This window comes from Cygnus atratus, chromosome 3, assembly GCF_013377495.2.
Source record: "Cygnus atratus isolate AKBS03 ecotype Queensland, Australia chromosome 3, CAtr_DNAZoo_HiC_assembly, whole genome shotgun sequence".
In the NCBI taxonomy this organism is placed as follows: domain Eukaryota; kingdom Metazoa; phylum Chordata; class Aves; order Anseriformes; family Anatidae; genus Cygnus; species Cygnus atratus.
In genome coordinates this window covers 91472423-91486486 of record NC_066364.1, presented here as the reverse complement: position 1 = coordinate 91486486, position 14064 = coordinate 91472423, and the positions used below count along the sequence as shown (strand labels likewise).

Sequence of the window (14064 nt, the reverse complement as noted above, 5' to 3'; positions counted from 1 at the left end):
CAAAGAGCAGCAAGAGGGACAACCAGCTAGCAGTGATGAGACAGCACATGCTTGCTGTACCCTGCACTGCCACCAGAAGCTGACCAGAACTGAGGACTACCACGTCCAGCTCACTCTCATGTTGTAGCTGTTAAGGTCTAAATTAAAACCCTCCCAGTCATGTAGTGGTGACTTTGTGAAATGAGCCTTAAAAGGGCTTTAACCCAGGAGAGTTAAAGCAGGAGCTTGTTTTTAGCTAGAGGATCTGGGTCCACTTCGCAACTGTGCAACATCTCATACTACTGACAAGTTTGAAGAAAGCCTCAGATGCGTGGTTCTGGTGAATTCCCACCACATTTTATGATCTCAATAGTCATTTCCAGAAGGAGGCAGACAGCAAATTTCTGAGCTGAGTGTGAAAATGGTCATACTGTAAACCATAAAAGCTACCTTAATCTCCAAGACTGAATTTAACCGCATTTTAGTGAAGGCTTTGTCAAAGGTTGTACCTTGTGAATCAATTAATTGCTTATAACAATCAGTAAGACATTCTAATGATATTCTTGTTAAATTCCACTTGCAATAATGGGCAATACACAAAAGGACAATTTATCAGTCCTCTTCAGATGAAAATATATTTTAGTTAATCCAAACTGAAACTCCAGTGGTTTTACATTAACAGCAGGCTGAGTTACGAGAAGTTGCAAGTTTCAGTGAAAACAAAGTTAAAATTATTCCATTCACGTTACGTATATAGCTAGTGAGACATATTTACCAAAGAGGTCTGCTCTCTGCAAACATCCCTTTTTGGAAAAAAAAATGTGGTAGAGTATTTATTAGAAGTGAGTTTTAATTATACCACAAGCATGGACATAGCAAGCTTATTTAGAAATTCAAATAACACTCACTAAGCAGTTTGAGAAGGGAGAGGGAAAAGGAAGGACTGAATTTTCTATCTGCTTCTCAGTTTCACTGATGAAGGAAACTTTTTTTCATTAGTCCTAGGATATTGTTTCTTTGAAAGGTAGGTCCTGTGAATTACTCTAAAATGGCTTAGAGCTCTCTGTAAAATTATTATGAATCAGCCCATTCCCTCTCTCCAGACTTGCCAACTAGATCTAGCAAAGCATTTACTTACTAGGTAGAGTTGTTACGTTCTCTAATGAGGCATCCCCTCCAATACTAAAATGAGAAAGAGAAATACAAGTCACTCATCTCTTAGCTGGACACAGCCAACATATAAAGAGAAAACCTACTATACCTCATAAGAAAAGGTGAAGGGTTATTAATTTGGTAACTATCAAACTATCATATTACTTGGAAAGGACAGAAGTGCAAGTGCTTTGGGGAAAATAGCTGAGGTTTCGGTGGTAAAGTTGCTCATCAGAAAAATTTATGTGCATGCGGCTCTGCAGAGGCACAGTTAATCATTATGAAATACCAGAAAATGCCTGAGACAGCTACATATTTGAATGACTGAGCCGTAAAGTACTGCAGATTTCAGGGCAGACCTGAAGACCAGTTCCAGCCTCACAAAGCCGCTCTAAGGCAGCACCAACCAGCCAGTCCCTCAGGGGACATATGGCTGAGGCATCAGCTCCTTTATCTCTTTTTTGGGCTTCCTGCATAGCAGTATGTTCTCTACAGCTTTTAAATTGCTGGGCCACGCTGAGGCCAAACTCTGGCTTATGTAGAGGGGATAGGACAGCACAGAACTGCTTCAGTCAACGTCAATTCAGCTACATCGTCACCCCACCTCCAATTTCATCTTCTACAACTTTCTGTTGTATGTGGTAAAAGTTCTGCAATTAAACTGTTTTTCACAGTTCTACAAAAAGTTCAGAAATGCCAAACTTTGAGAAGAACTCCCCAAAGCAACATGGCCTAATTTATTTGTTCCAGTGATTTTTCTCCAGTTTTGTGGATCTCCAACCCACCATAAAACTCTAAACTGTCACAAGTAGTTGAAGATAAAAGCGTGAGAGCAGTTAAAATGCAAACTGAAATCCAACTTTGTGACAAATATTGGATCTTGATAGATCTACGCAAGAAATGCTAGCCAGAAAGCAAATCTTTTTCCACATTCTGACAGCTGAAAGCCCTGAAACATGTGGAAGATAATATTTTGCACAGGAAATAATGCACATATTCTCAACACCTTGCCTGAAAACTTACCTCCATGACAGTCCCCGGTATTCAGTGTCCAAATCCGTGAGATTGTATGAAGCAATTCCCGTTCCAGCCTGGGCATTATATTTCATAAACCCAATGAAATTAAAGCATAATAGTAATTAAAGCACAATAGTAATTCACACATTAGTCATTTTAGTTTACTTTTGAATGCAACTCTACACAAGCTTTAGAAGCCATCTGTTTTTTCCCCCACTTTCCTCCTGAAAAATGCATCAATACTTTTTGTAATTATTTACAACCATCATATTGTATATGATGCACAAAATAAATGACGAATCAGTGAAACAAAAACTTTCTTCTTGTAGGTCTGGGTGAGCTGAGTAACTCATTTACATTGCATTACTCAAGAATGATGAAAACATCTCAAAAAACCCCATAAAGCTTTCAGGCTAACAAGGAATACTATAAAACTCAACCCAGAAAACAAACATATCTCAGAAAGAAGTACTGTAATATCTTTATTTGAAAAGTAATGTGCTAAATGGTGAGTTTTATAGTAGTATAACAGGAAGAAAGAAAGCACCCTCTACGCTTATACTGAAGAAGGGCAAGCTGGCAACTACTTCCCTCTTTAACAAAATAAGGGAATTCAGAAGCAGAGTATCTGCCAGCTGTGATGCTTTAGTCTCTTGTTAAATCTGGGTACTAGGTAGTACTTGACTATATCGCAATACCAGGCAGACTATTTGCTGCTATCACAGAATCACAGATTCTGCTACTTCAGATTAAATCATACTAATACGTCAGATTTAAACCATACTAATACATTTTTTCTCCTCTATATAAGCTTTATTGAGTTAATGGAAGATTGGTGTTCAGAATAACTATGCATGGGCCAAGTCCAGATCAGACAGCAATGCACAACTGCTGTTTCTAAGAAAACAGATTTTATTATCAGTTTCTACAGAATATACTTAGAAGCAGAATCACCTGCAGGGGCCTGGATATTGTAATATTGCAACTGCAGCTAGATACTAACTATCTTGCTTTGATCAACATTGCATGTTTGCATAGAAATGCTGCTATTTATTTTGGTAGCCTCGGGCATGTAGAAGTTTTAGCAACATGCCTGTCAGACAGTTGTAAAGGCTTCATGGTTTGTAAGCACAAACCATGTCTTTGTTGTTAAGGCTCACATTCAGAGATCCTATATTTCAACTGTCTTTCTGCCCAACATTTCCTATGAGCTGGTTGTAAAGCTTCAGTCTTCGTCTGGTAGGAAAAAATTGGGCATAAACGTGTATCAGAATTTAGGATGTCTGTATCTTGATACATATTCCTTCCAGCCTGCCAAAGATAATCATCCTCAGCAAGAACTACACCTCAGTAAAGAAGTTAGCTATGAGTTAAAACAAGAAAAATAAACATTCTGAGTATCTCCTGAAACGGATAGTCAGAGGGTTCTCACCCCTGTTCATCCATTAATGATAAAATAATACAACGCTATTTTCCAAGATCCATTAGTCACACACTATTCCAGAAAGAACTGAGGGAAAAGGATGGGTTCACCGATCTGTACCTGTTCATAAAAACTTCGAAACATTGGACCCTAATGCTTGCACTAAGTCCCATTAATTTCAACAACATCTGACCTCTTCTGTCTCCAATTCAGCAAACCTTTTAAACACCTCTTTAAAGGATTTGTCTGTGTTCCGAATCATGTGAATATATGCGGGGGGGGGGGGGGGGGGGGGGGGGTGCGGAACATAGTGCAGGAGAACTGACACCTTTCTTGTTATAGCTGCTAGGTCTATTATCATCTGCGAATTATTGGATCTTTACATCTAGGTACAACAGCTATTTCACCTCCACCAGAGAGGGCACGTGTTTGTAGTTTTACCAGGAGAACAGTAAAAACACTGTCTTCTTACCGTCAAAGAATCCCCAAGGGCTGCTATAATTTTCACATCAGCTGGCTTTAGGGAATGCACTACAAAAGAAAGAGATGCAGTTGAAACCAGAAAGGGAACAGTCATGCATTTTCATGGTTCCATATGTAAAACACATTGTTGTGCATTCTGATGCTCAGCCATGTTGCTTTTGCAATACCCACGTGATTAAACAGGAGCTCTCTCCAGCTCATCTTACATGGTTGTAGCAGCAGCACATGCACATTATCCAGCCCCTCAATAGCTAACATTGCTACCAAAAAGACAGAAGAGCAAGGAGCAAATAACAATATATTGCAATCAACGTCCAACACTAAGCTAATGATAAAAAAATGCAGTATTGTATAAACAAGCATATTAAAAGTTTTAAGAAGATAGAGAAGGAGTAAGGAGAAGATAGTATGAAGTTAACTGAAGAACTGAATACCGCTATATCCCAGACTGACATGCATGAAGCTGTGCTTCCAGTTCCCTTCTCTAAGATTTAGGTGGTATCATTTAAAAGCTGTGTCAGCACACAAGTTTGGCTTTTCTTGCAAGATATTTTGAAGTTCTCCACTGTCAATGAGCTAAGTGAAGTTATTTAGAATGTTACTTCATGTGATGGTTTGGCATTATATCTATTAAGTAGTTGCTGAAAAACATGATATCTTTTCTGAGCAGTATTTTCACAGTCCAGCAATCATTTCAGCAAAAATAGAGTCATCCTGAAGGACAGTTGAAAGTAATTCAGTCTCCTAACACAAACCAGGTAAGACTACCTGAAGTTGAAGAAGGGGACGATGGAGATCTGTCCTCACATAGCAGTTGGCTTCCATAATTCTAAAGAGAAGAAGAAGGATGAATAGCATTTGGCTAGGAAATACAGTCAGTAGTACCCTGGATATTCCTAGCAGACCAAGTGGATAAACCAGAGCATGTTTAACGTGTAAGCAATAAGACAAGTCTTGGTTGCCCAATTCAATAGTCATATTCAGCGTTGTTTGGATTAGCATCCTGTACTGATAACTGTGCTGTCTGAGCATGTGTCCTTACAGGTGTTTCTGGATGTATTTTGCCTTACTCAAGGAATACTTTCCTGTTCTTTGCCCTTTGGCCAAAGACTGATATCACCTGTGGTACAAAGCATGATTCATGGCCATACAGGAACAAATGCAGCACAGCAACAGAGGGATGCTGATGTTGATACTTACTGGAGTTTGGTTAGCATATGTGTAATTACTGTTTTTATACGTCCTCAGGAATGGTTCAGCCTGAAAAATCAGACAATCTGAGTCAATGCAAAGCATCAGGAAAATACAGGGAGATTTCCACTACCCAAGCTTCAGTTCTTAGATGTCTGCAGGTGATTATAAACTTGATGCAAACAAACCCCGGGGATTAAAAAAAAAAAAAAAAAAGGCATTTTAAATATCCAATAACAGTGTAAACTTAGAGCACTATTTTACAGAGCCAGAATTTACAGAATGCTCTAAGGACCCTGCTCACAGCACCCATGCTTTGCATGGTTAACGAGAAGCTTGCTATCAAAGGCACTACCCAGGTTCATACCAGCCAGAGGTTGTTTCACTGGACTCAGCCAAGCCACCCTGACCAATGCCAGCGTTGCTCTATTTCCCTCACTGAAGGTCTTTCATTCAACATGGATGCTAGGCAGGCAAAACACTCTACCCTTATGTTTTGGCTGACTATGATACATGACTGTGAGGAAGTTCACTCCCAGCCCTTCATCTCAGCTCACAGAGACAATGCTCCAGGCAGTTGGTGAAGACTCAAGCAGACTCCCAGCTACCCCCAACACCACCACACAAATACAGATACGCTTGCAATTTACCTCACTCGGACATTTGAGAGAAATTTCATCTCCTATTTGTTGATTATCTGTCTTCTTCCCTACGGGTTCCAGCTGTGGGAAAATGAGAGAGGGGGCAGGGAGGGTAGAGAAGAAAAGCAAATGAGCATCGGAGAGCAGAGAACTCTGCATTACCAGCTGCTGGAACCACCCCTACAGCACAGCAAGACAAACGCTGCTCACTGCACCTTCTCTGGTGATGTCACTCACTGCTGCTTTTCATACTGAAAAGTTTAATTCCCATATGTAACAAATGCAGTCTGATGATCAGTGGCCAGGTGTGCAGTATCTCCCCAGAGAAGTCCAACACTCATAGCTTTAACGTATCCTGAGATTTATTGTTTTGATATGACTGGTTTAACAGTTGAGGTGACTTTTATTCAAATGAACACTCTTTCCTTTTATAAACATAATTAATAGTTTAGAAGAGAGAGGGCTAGTTACATAGTAATTCCCTTAGGTGATTTTTTTTTTTCCTGCTAAAAGCAGGATGGAGAGGACAAAGTACAACAAACCCAACCTTTAAAATCTTACCATGTTGTTCCACAAAGCACGTGCAGCCTGGGAATGAGACTTCTGGCTGAAGTGGAAGCAGTCTGGGGCAAAATATGAATTGTCAGGCAACCCCTCCTAAAGAACGAGATGGGTGCTGTCACAGAGGGCAGTAAAAGTGCAACAAGCTGTGCATTAACCCCTGTGAAAAATCCCATCTGACTTCAAACTAACATAGCTGCAAAGGCCTCTGAGATGAAAAGAATTAAACTGGGCTGGAGAACACCAGTAACTCAAGACTGAGAAGCCCTTTGAGCCTTTTTAATATATGATTTCCAATGTATTAAGGCACACAGACCACTCCTGTGCACAGACATTGATCATACTCCTTATTTCCCCAGAGACTCACATATTATAGTCTTTCATGGCACATAGGTTTTTATACTAGAAGTCTTAGCTTTACCAAAGTACTGGAAGGGACTTTGTGATGTGTGGGGGATGTAGGATGAGTGCTCCCTGGTGAATACTTTGGACTTGCATCTTCTGCATGGTTGTCTGTAATTGTAGGGGAGTGGCCTCAGTGTCTAAAATCGTGCCATCAAGGCATGCATTGCTGTTGCCCATTATCTCCAAGTTATTCCATAAGCATTTTCTGCTATTTTAAATGTTACCTTAGCTGATTAGAAGAATTATCAGGCCAGAATACTGCTTGTCACGTTTACCAAAACAAGTCAGGACAATTCTGAAAAATCAGTGCTGCACTAGGATTTAGTGTAGGGATTTTGTTTGTTTGTTTTACCTGTGTTTTTGGCATGTTGATATGAGTCAGGAATGGCTGCAGAACCACTGTGAAATCTTCCCTAGTGTCGTATCTTCCACTCTCCACTAACTCTTTGGTTCTTTCCTTTAAGAACACAAAAAAAAAATTGTCATCATTCTTTCTTTTACACTCAGCTCACTGGGCCCCTCATTACTGTACATCTCATGCAGGCATTCCCTCTCCTCTGTGCAGAAACCCAGACATGACAGCAATTGCCAGCCTGTGCCAGGCAGAAAATGCAGAGGTCTTTTACAGAGACTCATCCCAGACATCTTTACAGCAAGACAGCCTGTGGATCGTTACCTGGCTGACACAAGCAGGCATCGTGCTCAGTAATTAGGTTTTCTGTCAAAAAGATGTTCTTCCAGAGCTATTGAAGTGTTTTCAGTTTGGCTGGCAGCCCATGCCCAAAGTTCATTCCAAACTTATCACATTCTTTGACTTAATCTTATCTCCAACAAGATAAGTGATCAAGAAACTGCTGGCACACTGATGCCCTCTACTTTCTATGACTCTAACAGATTTTTCCTTATCTGTTTTGTTATTTTAGTGAACCAGAGTTGTAAAGATCTTGAGCTAATTCACATCTCCCTCACAACTGCTTTTTTGTTGTTGTTAAATCACAACCACAAATATGTCATTAAAACAAGTGCAAACTGCCCTCCAACTCCAAATACTCTCCCCTCTGTGGTCACTTGATTAAGTCCCTTACCACAGACCCTGCTATTATTGCACTGTTTCTCATTCCCAGTGGGGGGGAAAAAAAAAAAGGCAAAAGAAACCCACACTACTGCTAGGAGAGAAGAACAGAAGGATTACACTAAATTTGTAAAAATAAATAAATAAATGCATTAGTCTTACCTGATACCTTTTGTTGAAATTGACCAACTGCTCGACCTCACTGGAATTGTCATCATATTTCAGTACACAAGGGCACAAAAACCTGCAGGATGAGAACAACATGCTGAGACCAGCTCATCTTTTTCCCTTTCACTAGCTGAAAATCTCTAGGGCAAAAGCATCTCTGGGGGGGAATTTTTTTGACAGACTTTTCAATAGTAGGATTAAACGTCATCCCCAAGTTTCTGCACAGCCCTGATTCTTGACAAGAAACATGTTTATTAGGGATAAAATCATGAACACAGGACAAGCGGGAGAAGGAAGGAGTGGCAGAGAGCAACCACGATGTCCCACTCCCAGCTCTTGCAGCACCAGTTGCCTTGCTAAAGGGACTTAGGGTCACCTGTAGCAGTAACAACACAGCAGGAGAGCTGCTTGGAGTGAAGCTACCAGTCATGGCAATGGGTGAGGACAGGTGATTTAAACCCAAGCTGCAGCATGTGGAGGGGGGTAAAGCACCAAACCAGATGCCCAAAGGGAAGCTGGATTCTTCATCCTTGGAGAGACTCAAAACTTGACCCGACACAGCCTGGAGCAACCTGCTCTACCTTTGAAGCTGGACAGGTTGTGTGCAGATGACACCCTGACTTCTCTTCCAACCTGAGCTATATTAAATTTCTGTGAACTCATGTTGGCCACCTTTATCCCTCCCTGCACACAGGTCCTCTAGCACATGATTTTTTTCTTCTGGTGCTCCCCATTCCTGGGCATGCCTCTTTATCACTTTGTGAACCCCAATGAGATCAAATGACTCCTTTAAAAAATCCTGTAACTTGCTCATAACGAAGCATCCCTGAGTAATACTTCTCATAGAAAATGTGGATATGTATAAAGTCTGTGTCCCTACCTCCGAACTTGTCTGAATAGAGAGCAACTAATAAAACAACATGATTCTACTTCTGCAGAACATTTGTATGAGAGGTAAAACAAGCCTAAAATATATTTTCAGAAATATTTTAGTAACATAAGCAAAGCAATGTTATTGGAGATATAATCTCTTTTTAGGTTATTTGTGGCTCTCAGGAAAGACAAGCTTTCAAAGTCAAAAGTCTCTTTTTGTTTTTTCTTCAAATGGGTAACATGGCAGTTGGTATTCCACACAGGGTCGTCTTAGTTCCCTGTAAACTTGGCTTGCTGTCTGCTATTAAATTCAGCATGGTGCTTGAAACGATGGGATAAGGTTATAAGTACGCTGAGATAATCTAATCTTAAGAGCTCCACTAACTATCCTTGTCCAATGATTAGGATATCAAGATCCATGTGCACTCTACCCCGTAACCTTTGTTAAAAAGAAACTGTGACTGGATGCAGAAACACCTATGCTCTAAATTTAAAAGCTTTTTTTTTTTTTTTTTTTTAACTGATTTCACCATAGAGTCCTTAAATCACACAAAGAGGGGTGCAAGTATGTTTCTCCTCTTCTGACACCTGAAATAACATAGTTTTACCAGCCGTACCAAGCAGCTACAGATTCCCTTGTGAAGGACGGGGTCCAGGAGGATGAATTCGAAGCAGATGTTTTAGTGAGGCAGCTAGGTACAGGAGGGCCTGTAGTCCTCCTGTGGTTCTGGCCCCCAGGCTAGCTCTTGCACTCCCTGGTGCCTGGTATCTGCCATAAGCTCCTTGACCCAAGCAGCAAGAGGAGCAATGGCTGCCAACACTCACAGGACAAGGCTGTTCTGCGTGCCTGTCTAGAAAAGCAGCCATTTCTTGCTTTTCTGACATCAAGTAAGCCCTGCCAGGAACAAGCCTAGGGGGACATGCCAGACCCTGCCTGAGTCACCACAAGGTCACTATGGCCCAGACCTGCCACTGCAATGACAGATTGACACTGACGTGGGAGGATTATTCATCCAAAAAGCAACAGGTGGTGCGACTAAACATCCCAGACACCTACTTTAGAGACTAATTAGCAGAGAAACTAGTAACCAGCAATGAGATAACAGAAATCAGAAACTACAGAAGCAAGAAGGAGAGTTTTAAGATTTCATAAAGGTAATTCTGCAGATAAAACTAGATTAATGTAGGCAACTTTTTAACAACAAACTATCCTACTCTTTTTTTCTGTCTTTGCCCACAGATTGCACAGCTGAGTGTTCTGCTCAGGCTTGAACTCCCTTGCAGCATAAATCATTAAAATGGCAGCTCCATAAAAAGTGGTTACAATGGGGCTCAAATACAGAAACAGTTAAAGGTGGAGGTATTTCTAAATGCCAGGTTGAAATTAATGTGTAGGTACATGTGCATATACAGACAAAATAGTAGAACATTTTTCCCTTTAAGAAAAGTTTCCCAAGGCGACCTTCCAGCCCTCTGTGAGCAACAGTGAGAGCTGTAAAATAAATCATCTTCAAACCTCATGAGAATCCTTGGGCAGCTGACGTTTTTCTCTGCGTACAACTCGCGCAGGCTTGTTATGGAAAGCACTGTCACCAGATTCACAAACGTCCGTGGAACCTGCCGAGAGAATAAGCAAACCCATAGCCGACGTCTGGAGCACAGAGTGCCACTTCTGCCCTTACACAGCCGCAGCAGACCTCGGGTAGCAGCCTGATGATTCAGGCAGCTTGCATTATTTATAACAGAGGTGTGCAAAGTTCCTTCTCAATAATTAATCCCCTCATGGACAATACCCAATTACAGCCCCTACCTGCACTGGCTATTTTTATTTTAAATATTGATGCCTGGTCACTCGAAAATGATGACTTTGAAAAGGTCTAAACAAGTTGTGACAGATTCCAGCATGGCTCAGATAGCTAATTCTTTGAGTAGTCTCACCATCAATCTCACCCTCATCTGCAGCATCAGAACCTCTTTTCACGACCACAGGTATATTTATTTGCAATATAATCATAGAATCACAGATTATGATTACAATATATGAGCAAAGCACTTTCGACTCATTTAATGTCATGTCTGTTCAGATTTGTTACACTTTTTGTATTATTTATCTGCAGCATATCAGCTAGAACTCAGCACATCCTTATTCATTCTGTAAAATATTTCTCCAGCCCTCTCTGCCTCTCACAGGGATTTTATTTTATTTATTTGTTTGTTTTGTTTTTATATATATATATATGCAACAATCTCTGGGCAAGGAACTAAGTTCTCAATCAATAACCACGGAATGCATTACAAACAGGTCACAATCCCCACTCCCACATACTAGAAGAGTTTGTTTTACCTCTTTGTGAAGCATGTCCAAAGCTATTTGAATATTATAGGTGAAGTTTTCAGGAGAATAGCGTATCTGTTGAAATAAGAGGGTTGAATTTTATTGTCAATCAGTTTACTCAGGCAGACTCAACTGATTGTCTGGAGTCTCTCACAGCAGTGTTCACATTTCTAATTCTTGGGTCAAGAGTAACAGAGTCTTATGTAGAACTTCTCTGTCTCTGCTTTTCTTCTTTCCTGTCACAGCTGCCTTACTCCCAAGAAAAGATCTCGCAGCCACAGAATAGCAGTGAAGGAGATTCAAATTCAGGGTGCATTATCAGTCATTACAACATCCTCCACCCCATGCTGGTTTAGACCACTCTTAAAAACATGGCTAACACCTCATTAATGGGGACCATCATTGGAAGAGATCAGCTTTTTGTAAAAGTAATATTATTTCTGCTGTATGGAATATTAGCAACATGCCTCGCATGTACTCCTTACCTCCTACAAATAATAACTGGCACAGCTGTGTCCTACACAGAAAACTGTACCAGAGAAACTTTGTAGTTCTCTAGGAATTAAATCGCTTTACATACTTGCTTCTTAGCATCAGTCTCCCTGTTCAGTTTGAGTGGTTTGAATCGTCTAATTCAACTGTCTCCATCTGACTTCTATTTCTTCACTCGTGGAACTATTCCAGAGTCAGATAAACTTCCTCATCAGAAACATCTCTTTCTTTCTCATTTTAAGCCTTAATTCTCCTTTATTTTATTTCAAGCAGAAGTTCCCTGTGAGCCCCACTGGCCTCCTCTACAAAACTGGACAGCTCAGCTCCCTTATTCATTCCCTAAATCAAAGTTCACCAAAAGCATTATGGTTGGCACAATCTGTGGCTATGCAACATAAATGAAGAATCATCCTGATCTTCAGATACCGGCCTATCTCCCAGCCACCCACCCTTGTGTGCAAACACCATTTTGTGTCTGGGTCAGGAGCAGAAAGTAATAATGGGTAAATTGCTCCTTCACTGTTTTATAACCATTTTATCGTGCTTCTTTGTTGTTTTTCTGATCTGAAATTAATCATGAAAAACCAAAAGTATGTGCCCTGCTGCTTGTAAGTAGATAGGACAATAACATTTCATCACTATCTGAGAAGTCTGCCACAGTCTTTCACCTCCTCTATAATCACATAGATCAAAGGTTATATATAGCATAATATATATATATTCTATACTGTGTTGTACTGTATATTATTGCATCAGCACAAGCTGCGGGTAAAACCATTCCCATAGCACTGAAGCTGGTAAGAGAGCACTAAGTGAGACGCTTGTATGACTGTGCACAAGGCAAAGGAAAAAGGAAAAACCTTGACAGTATCTTTTATCTACAGGTGGTAAAGTGATTAGACAGCAGAAAGTTATCTTACTTGACAGCAAAAGAAAGCAGCCACAATTATGTAATTTACAGGTGTTCTAAAGCTATCTCTCTTTTTATCATAACATTAGGGTGAACAAACTAAAGGTCTCAGCACAACTGCATAGCAGAGCTGCAGAAATGAGACCTGCCTTATTTGTTCTCATGTGCTCATGTTCCACTGAGTGCCCTCTCACCCAGTGCAGCGCGCACAGACCCAATGCCTAGGCTGGCCAAGATCATGCTGCAGGCAGCGAGTGACTTACTGGATCCTCACAGAATGCGCATAGGTCATTTCCTCCTATGAAGAGCGTTACAAGCTTCCAGTCAGTCTGCAAATTTATTCTCTATGCACAAAAAGAGACAGAATGAAAGTTACGAGGAAAAAAAGTCATAATAATAAAGGCTGGGCAACAGACTAAACACAAATTTAACATTTCTCAGGAGACCTCAGGGGACCTGTACTTCTCTGTCGCTTCACAAAAAAATGAATTTGTAGTCATGGCTTGATGTACAAACTACTATGATCTAAATAAGGTTTCTAATATCAGTAATACTATCCAAAATTACTGGCTTCTGAAAAATATTGCTAAAAAAATCCATCTGTACATTTTTTTTTTTTTAAAGTAATATCTTGTGTATGCACTGACTGACTCCTCCTGCAGCTCTGGGAATACATCTTCATTGCAAAAATGATAGTGTGTGTTTTACTGTGTCATAAATAATGCAGTTATACTGCTGGAAAACCCTGAAGGGCAACATATTTCAGTCTTGCTGTGAGAGAAACTACATAGAATAGAGGGACATTATTGACTACTTAGCAACAATGGTAAAAAAAAAAAAAAACTAGTATTTTTTCTCTGAAAGCGTTTTGCAAAGCAATAACCAATGCAAGGTAATTATGCTACAGTAAGCATACACCTTCTTAGCTGTGAGGAAAGGTTTAGATATGATTAGTACCATGTAGCTTATGTTGTTCTCGATACCTTGACACTTTTCAGTGCAAAACACCACTAAGAAAAGCAGCAATAGTACATCAGCCTCAAGTGGTTTGAAAGTATCTGTCTTCAAAGGCAGAAGGCAACATATCCCAGCTGATAAACAGACTGTTCAGTAGTTTGGTCTCAAAATGTATTTATCCAAATTAAAAGAATGAGGGGAATAATTTCCTCCTGAGCTATACAGGTGTTTTAAAAAGAGGAAAAAAAAAAGAGCTCTTAAATCAAAGATGTGTTACCACTAACGTGATCATTCTTTCTAGTTAATTCATTAAATTAAAGGTTTTTGCATTCATTTCTTTTGTGTGATGTTTCCAAGCCAATAAATATGACAGAGTACTGCTTAGAGGCCTCGACAAATACTGGT

General features: G+C 40.2%; 1 protein-coding gene across 1 annotated transcript in view; it reads right to left on the bottom strand.

Annotated features, from left to right (window-relative positions):
* PLB1 (phospholipase B1) overlaps positions 1-14064 on the bottom strand; it is an 84703-nt gene that overhangs the window by 34323 nt on the left and 36316 nt on the right. The window contains exons 23-34 of the mRNA XM_050709565.1: positions 12966-13046; positions 11310-11375; positions 10482-10582; positions 8087-8168; positions 7205-7309; positions 6448-6543; positions 5896-5967; positions 5255-5314; positions 4823-4883; positions 4044-4102; positions 2155-2222; positions 1118-1161 (exon numbers count right to left, since the gene is read on the bottom strand). Of these exons, the coding sequence (XP_050565522.1) occupies positions 1118-1161; positions 2155-2222; positions 4044-4102; positions 4823-4883; positions 5255-5314; positions 5896-5967; positions 6448-6543; positions 7205-7309; positions 8087-8168; positions 10482-10582; positions 11310-11375; positions 12966-13046 (895 nt within the window). The remainder of the gene's footprint in view (positions 1-1117; positions 1162-2154; positions 2223-4043; positions 4103-4822; positions 4884-5254; positions 5315-5895; positions 5968-6447; positions 6544-7204; positions 7310-8086; positions 8169-10481; positions 10583-11309; positions 11376-12965; positions 13047-14064) is intronic.